The following is an 8,374-nucleotide window of genomic DNA, read 5'->3' as shown; positions in this document are numbered from 1 at the left end:
ACGAGGGGGCCTGTGTTCATTGGAGGCGACTTCAATGCACACCACGATATGTTTTCCTCGCCTCTCAAGACCAACGAGGCTGGTCGGCACATCTCTGTAGTTATGGAGGAGATGGGAGGTGTCTCCCTGCTGAATGATATCGGTGAGGCTACTCATATTAGAGGAGGTCGACTAGACCTTACCTTTGTTTCCACCCCTCTCGCAGGCTTGGCAATGTGGTCACTCCATCCCCACCTCATGAGTGACCACTATGCTGTTGTGGTTGATTTACCTTTGGCTCCCCTTCCTCCACCCGGGTCGCCTCCTCAGAGGTGGGATATTAGCAGGGCGGACTGGGCAGCCTTTGACAGGGCTCTCACTCTTGCCTTCTCATCTGCCCCTGCAGCAGACCTTGAGGGTCGAGCGGAGCAAGTTGCTGATGCTTTTAGGCAAGCAGCATCTCTTGCTATCCCGATGCAGCAGCGCTTTGCGAGGTGCTACCGGGATGGCTGGTTCTATTGTGATAGGGTCAGGGAGTTGAATCGGAGGCTAAATGCAGCTCGCAGACAGTACCGGCGGCGCCGCACTTCGCCGTGCCGCCGGTGCTTGTCTGCCGTGTCTCGCCATGTCCTCGCGGAGAAGCGCCGCCTTATGGAGGAGGCGTGGATTAGGTGGTGTCGTACCCTTGATTCTCACTCCACACTCCGTGAGATGTGGAGGAGGATTAGGTCCATCTCCGATCCACGCCCCTCCAGTCCACCTTCACACCCTGATCCTGTCGCAGAGGCCAGCCGCCTGGCTCAGCACTTTGCAGACCGCTCTGCGTCCTGCAATCTCCCGCGGTCCATCTTGGCCATTCAGGAGCAGCTGTCCGCCTCTCGTGTTGAGGCTATTCAGGCGGCCTGTGACCGTCCTGATCCAGCTGATTGCCCCATCACTAGTGGGGAGCTGCTGGCAGCTTTGCAGCATCGAGCGGACACTGCTCCAGGCCTTGATGGGCTGACTTATTCCATCCTGTCGCATGCGGGAGATTGTGGTAAGGAGCGGCTTCTTGCTCTGCTCAACCTCTCGTGGTCTGAGGGGCGTCTGCCGAGGTCGTGGAAGACTGCTGTCATCCACCCCATCCCGAAGCCTAACAATCCTGGTGCCATGCGCCCCATCTCGCTGCTCAGCTGTATTGCCAAGACGGCTGAGCGGGTTGTGCGGGCGCTGTCTGGCATGGAGGTTAGGTCCGCTTCACCAGAGGATATTTGCCTATCATCCTGGCAGAAGTGCCTCTCACTGCCTTGCATCTCTCCTCGGTGAACTTCGGGGTGGAGTGGGGATGGCGGTCTTCCTTGACCTTGAGAAAGCTTTTGAGTTGGCGAGCCCTAAAGTCATACTTCAGGCTCTTGCAGACAAGGGAGTGGGTGGCAAGCTCTTGTCATGGCTTGTGGACTTTTTTCATGAGCGTGCTGCGGGGGTCCGCTTCCAGGGGCAGCTCTCCTCCTTTCATACCCACCTAAACGGCACCCCCCAGGGGAGTGTCTTGAGCCCTCTCCTTTTCAATATCCTCATGGAGGGGCTACTTACTGAGGATTATGGGCGCGGCGTTACCCTCCTGTGCTATGCCGATGATCTGGCCCTCGTCATAGCCAGGAGGGATTGTTACGAACATGCCAACATTGCACTTGCACGGCTATATAGAAAGTGTGCGGAGCTGGGCCTAAAAATTAACTACGGTAAAACCACATGCATGCCTTTTGGCCTTAGGCCTCCCCGCTTTCCCCTTCTGATTGGTGGCCACCAGCTGTCTCTCGTGGCAGTACACACGTATCTTGGGGTGCGACTAGACAGCAACCTCAATTTCGAGAGCCACGTCAGGTACTTGCGCGAGCGGGCAAAGACACGTCTGTCTGCTCTTCGCTCCCTCTCAAAGAAGAGTTTGGGGGCCTCTTTTTATGTGCTGCGCACGTTCTATGTCCACGCTATTCGGTCTTTGGTGGACTATAGTGCCATCTGCCTGACGGGTCTTGCCCCAAGTGTTTCTCAGTCTCTGGAGGTCGTGCAGAATGAGGCTCTGCGCATCATTCTGCATGCACCCCCTTGGACCAGACTGGTGAATCTGCGAGTGGAGGGCGGTTTCCCATCGTTGAAAGGCCACATTATGCTTCGGGCTGCAGCGACCTCTCTGCAACTTGTGCACCGCAGGCAACATCTCCCAGTCTCTTATCTACTAAAGCGGCTTCTGTCACGCCCTCCTGACCCGGCCCCTGGGCGGGACTGGGCCCGTGCCACGGTTGCTATGATACATAGTATGGGTGCTACTGCTGATATATGCCAGGTCCCTGACTCGCCCTTCTACGGGTTCGAGGAACCACCACCTTGGGAGCCTCCCCTCTTCCGGTGTGTTTATCCAGCAGGTGGGAAGCCTCGCAATACCATCCCAGCTCTCCTCCGTCAGGATAGTCTCCGCCGGGTAGCTGCTCTAGGGTCTGCAGGGTCAGCAGTTTATTATACTGATGGCTCTGTGGCAGCTGATGGCACTGCTGGAGCGGCCTTTGTTTTTGGTGACATGGTGGAGTCTTGGCGGGTGTCCCAGGGGGCGTCTCCCTTCCAGGCAGAGCTCGCTGCTATTCTGGGAGCTTTACGGCATGCACACAACCGCCGATATAGCCGTGTGGTTATTCATACAGACTCTCTCTCATCTATTGTACGCCTTCGCTCCTTCTCCCTCAAAGACAACATTTTTTTGTTATCCTCCATATACACTGTAGCTTCTCTCCTTGTCCGTGGGGGAGCCACGATCATCCTTCACTGGCTTCCAGGTCATGTTGGCATCTTGGGGAATGAGATGGCAGATGAGGCTGCGCGCTCTGCCTGTACTCTCCCTGCTGTCACGTTCCCACTCTGCAAAAGTCAGGCTCAAATCATTAGATCTTTCGCTGTGACTATTGGACATCACTCAGTGGAGGAACATAGGCTATGTGTGGCTGAAGGCTCACGATCCGCCACTTGGTATGCCAGTGCCACTTCTTATTCACCATTGCAGCCCCCTCTGGGCTTACCGAATTGTCTGCTAGTGAAGCTGCGGCGTTTACGTTTGGGATACTTATGCTATAAACAGATAAAAGGAGTGGACCCAGACCCTTGTGAACACTGCTTAGAGAGGTCGGAGGAGCCTCTACTGCACTATCTCTTGAATTGCCCTGTGACTTCTGCTCTCAGGTCTCTCCCTAGTGGGGCATACGTCCCATCAGAAGATGAGGTGAGGGATGCCGCTGGCATAGTTGCCCGTGCTCCTTTCTCATTATTACTTCGGGTAGTCAGTCGCTACCCTCCACCACGATAATATAGATGCGCATGCATAGCGCAACTGTGACGGGCTCACATGTTTGCCCGTGTCCCAGTACGTCCTGGGACGAATATCCCAACACAACACAACACACTGCATCATTACCACTTAGATCTGCTCCTCATTTTGTTCACATCTCTGTCCTCCCCTGTACAAATATTATTATTGTGAGTGCTCAAGAAATCTCCAACCATCTAGCAGCTGTGTGTAATTTGAGTATAACTGTTGTATTTTTTTCTTGTACTGTATAGCATAAGTTTAATTTGTAGGCCTAGTGAAGTTTTTGTAATTCGTGTAGGGTTCTTTATGTCAGTCATTTTTGATAATAGTTTGTATCTGTAATAATTTATCTGGCATTCACTGAGTATTATCTGGTATCTCATTTTATCAGGGCTGACTTAGATAAATTTACTCTTGCTAATTTCGTGTTAATAGAGGCTATTGCAGTTAACCATATATTTAACCTGTTTTTGCCATTACATTATCCTTATGAGTCCTGAATGTTTTGTTGTTAGTTTAAGCATTAAACTTTAACTTGTAATTTTACCTAACTCTTTTGTTTTGAACCTGGAACTTTACGGGATAGTAGTGACTCTTAGTATTCTCACTTAAAGTGTACGTTATCTTTCTCTGTTCCGTATCAATATATATATATATATATATATATATATATATATATATATATATATATATATATATATATATATATATATAATGGACACAGCTTTCATCAACCCTTTCACTGCTAGCTTGCTTTCATTGTCTAAAATACAATCGTATTATAGAAGGAAGACAATGAAAGCAAGCTAGCAGTGAAAGGGTTGATGAAAGCTGTGTCCATTATATATATATATATATATATATATATATATATATATATATATATAAAATTGTATTTTAGAAGGAAGACTTTTTTTTTTTTTTTTTCAATACAAGGAAGAACGAACCAAATGCTAGAAGGTGTTAAGATCCTTTGTGAATACCTCGCCAGGGTAGTGTTCACAGTATTATACTTTGGTCACCATGCGGCACTCAGCCAATATTGATGTGATGTATAACTTAATGCAGGCTGTTCTGCATCACCGCTTGCCTCCCCTCAGCACCACAACACATTCACTGCTGTACATTATGACCGTATTAACCAATATTGTCGTGATATGTAACTAAATCCAGACTACACAGCACCACCGTCCACCCCCTCCAACACACACACCACAACACATCCCCTCACCACTTTACAGTTACCACCTTATCAACCAATACTGGTGTGATTTATAACTAAATGCAGACGGCACTGTACCACCGTTTACGCCCCTCCAGCACACACACACACAGTAACGCAGGGACAGTTTTATGTGTGTATGCAGTACATGTGTGTGTGTGTGTGTGTGTGTGGGTGTTATGTTTGCATATCTCTTGTGTAGGCCTATTTGTGTATGTCAGTGTATGTGCAATCGTGTGTGTGTGTGTATGAATGCATCTTTACATACAGTAGTTTTAGGTATGTGTATGTATATCTGCATGTATGTATATTTGTTTTATGTATGTATGTATGTACACCCTATAAAAAAAGAATCGGGACCCCACGAGCTGATGCGTCTCGCAATGACCACTGATACGCACCAGAACTTAGCTGGGGCTTCAAATTCCTTCGTGTGGTGTGGCATATTGTATCGTGCAGTAAGGGTCCCGATTCTGTTTTTATAGGGTGTATGTATAGTGTTAGGTATGTGTATGTATGTATATTTGTGTGTATAAATGTATGTATGTATAAATGTATGCATTCATGTATGTATGTATGTATGTATATTTGTAAGTATAAAATAATTATGTATGCATGTATGTATGTATGTACGTATGTATGTGTGTGTATTGATCCCCTGCCTCAGTCATCATATCCCATTCCCTTCCATTTCTCTGATTACATTTCATACTTTCCTTACATTTTTTTTTTCACCTCCGTGTTATTATAATCTCAGTCGATACATAAGATTTTTTCCTCTCGGTCCGGATTAAATACATAGCTTGAGTTGATGTGTGTGTGTGTGTGTGTGTGTGTGTGTGTGTGTGTGTGTGTGTTTTCGGTTATTATATACACAGTTTGTTGGCATTATTCTTTCTTTTGTTCGAAACCTGTATTTTGTGTTAATTTTATATATTTTTGTTCGTATATGTAATTTTTTATTCTTAATCCTGAATTCACCCCTCCTCTCTCTCTCTCTCTCTCTCTCTCTCTCTCTCTCTCTCTCGTGTGAGACGGTGATTGTATTTTTTCCCACCATACACTGGCACTTCCGATCATTATAAATATTTTTTCATGATAGCAGGGGCGTGGGGGTAATGTTTATGACACACACACACACACACACACACACACACACACACACACACACACACACACACACACACACACACACACACACACACACACACACACACACACACACACATACACACACACACACACACACACAGGTTCACCCTTGATCACTGTTTCCCAGTGCACGCCTTCATACTATCGTAATAAAAACAGATAATATCAGTCTATGGGTTGACTCACACTAGGCAGCGATGGAGGGTTTGTGAATACGACCCCGGGTGGACTGGCTGTGGTGGTGGGGGCAGGGGGGAGGGGTTGGGGTGAAGGATGAGGGTTGAGTGTTGGGTGAGGGTGAGGATCTGGGGAGAGAGGTTGGGGGACGGATGAGGGGGGAGGGAGGAAGGGAAGGGATGGACTGGGGGTGAGGGCTAGGTGAGGGGGGGAGGGGTTGGGTGAGGGGTAGGTTGATGGGTGAAGGGTAAGATGGGGGGGGTGATGAATGAGGGATACAGGATGAGGGTGAAAGGCCAGGGGTGAGGGGTGAGGGATGAAGGGTGAGGGGCGAGGGGTGGAACACAAAAACAAGGGTGACCCACGTGTATTCTGTCCACTAACACACACAACACCCGATACCCAAACTGGTGTGTGTGTGTGTGTGTGTGTGTGTGTGTGTGAGAGAGAGAGAGAGAGAGAGAGAGTACGGTAGCTGGTAAATAAGGCAGGTCTGGCTGGCTCTGATACTGACAGTTCTGACATGTCTTCTTTTGCTAATGGAAGGAGGAAGAGCTGGTGTTGTGTGTACAGTGTCGGTAAGTAATTCCTTGACGCGTCTGGCCCCCAACACCACACTCCAACACCCTTGATATTAGTCTGGGTGTTGTGTGTACAGTGTCGGTCAGTAATTCCTTGACGCGTCTGGCCCCCAACACCACACTCCAACACCCTTGATATTAGTCTGGGTGTTGTGTGTACAGTGTCGATCAATAATTCCTTTACACGTGGGAGGGTTCGATCCAGTGAACTAGACTCCAACATCCTTAATCCCCGTTGAGTAAACTGTAATTAGGTTTTGATAGAAGTTCAAGAGTTTCTACAAGATTATTGACGGCGAGTGTACAGTTGTTGACAGTATTATCACTGCATTGTTTGTGTGTGACAGGTGTGGAATTATTTAGTGTGACGTGTGGAATTATTTAGTGTGACGTGTGGAATTATTTAGTGTGACAGGTGTGGAATTATTTTGTGTGACAGGATAGAGTTATTACATGATATTTGAATAGCTTCTTGGACTACGAATATCATATCACTGAGTTTAAAAAGGCCTTGTTTACTATGTCCTTATTGACTTGGCCAGAATGGATCAGTATTTCTGTCCGCAACAGCAGTGCCTGGAGGATGACTGGAATGTATCGCGCAACTCTAGATATAGACGTGATAGTCCATTCCCACTGGCACAGCAGTCCTCATATGTGTCACACGGCATTACATGTCACCCCTTCGGCTTTGATACCCACCGTCCATATTCAGTACATGCAAGGACTAGATATAAACGTGATAGTTTGTTTGCAGAGGCACAACGTCCTCCCATGTGCCACACACCCGTACATGTCACCCCTTTGGCACTGGTAACCACCGTCCATATTCAGCACATGCTAGGACTATCACATCAGGGCTGGTGTGAAGATGTTAGCCTGAGTTTTTATGACATGTCAGTGGGTCTTGTGGAGAATCAGCAAAATCTGTTTTAACGAAATTCAGAACATCAGGCGGCCCTTGCATGGGATTAAACTCGCGTTCTTTCAGACATCAGACCACCTAACACCCTATTTAACTATATAACCTTTGAACAGTACAAAAAACTCTTCACTTATTCCAGATTTTCCCCACAATTCTCATTCGTTTGTGTTTTTCTGCTTTCACCTCTCCATTTTCTTCTCTTTCTTTTTCCATCACCACTTCCTCTGGTCCTCTTCCTTCCCGTCCCTTTTCGCCTCCTTGGTCTTCTACTTTTCGTTCTTGTCTTTCTCTTGTTCCCTCTTCATCTTCTCCCTCTTACTCACCTACGCTTCATCCTTTTCATCGGCTTATTCTTCTCTTTCTTCCTTTTTTTCTGTTTTACTTTTTATTCTCTGTCTGTCTGTCTGTCTGTCTGTCTGTCTGTCTGTCTCTCTCTCTCTCTCTCTCTCTCTCTCTCTCTCCGCCAGCACCATTATTACACCCCATAATAATAATATATCCCCCACATCTCATCCCACCCCACCCACTAGGCACCTCCCACGCCCACCCTGCCCTCAGCCCGCCCAGTTCCCGCCCAATTTATAGCCCAGCCTTAAATCACCCTCAAGTTTGTTATTGTCACTTGGGGAAGGATTTTATAAGGAGAGTGGAGGAGGTAATCTGGCCAGAGGCGGCCTGGCTGTGTACAGGCTGACTGAGAGAGAGAGAGAGAGAGAGAGAGAGAGAGAGAATATTTGTGTGTGCGTCATACAGTAATGTGTCAATACTGTATAGGTGTCGTGTGTATGTATGTGTATGTGACCTGTTTATAATATACACTGCGACACACACACACACACACACACACACACACACACACACACACACACACACAGCCTCTCTTTCCTCTATAATTGGTAACCTAAGACCACGCAGGAGTCAACAGAGACGTTATTATTGTGTTTCTTAGTTTAGTATATTCTTTCACTTGTAATGAGTTTCGTTCTGTCTATTATTCCTTTATC

At 47.3% G+C, this 8,374-nt stretch overlaps 1 protein-coding gene across 1 annotated transcript; it reads left to right on the top strand.

The window, feature by feature from the left end:
* The first annotated feature begins 1,303 nt into the window (after positions 1–1,303).
* On the top strand, positions 1,304–3,310 carry LOC145399857 (uncharacterized). The gene has a single exon (XM_080272437.1). The coding sequence runs from the start codon at positions 1,304–1,306 to the stop codon at positions 3,308–3,310; it is 2,007 nt and encodes a 668-aa protein (XP_080128563.1).
* Positions 3,311–8,374: the final 5,064 nt, after the last annotated feature.

Source organism: Coenobita brevimanus, chromosome 50 (genome assembly GCF_032717465.1).
Source record: "Coenobita brevimanus isolate Jiangsu-jjx chromosome 50, ASM3271746v2, whole genome shotgun sequence".
Lineage (NCBI taxonomy): Eukaryota > Metazoa > Arthropoda > Malacostraca > Decapoda > Coenobitidae > Coenobita > Coenobita brevimanus.
This window is presented reverse-complemented; position numbering and strand designations above follow the sequence as displayed.

Bases quoted from the DNA above. Each gene is read 5' to 3' on its own strand.
- LOC145399857 (XM_080272437.1), top strand. From the start codon at position 1,304: ATGGCGGTCTTCCTTGACCTTGAGAAAGCTTTTGAGTTGGCGAGCCCT.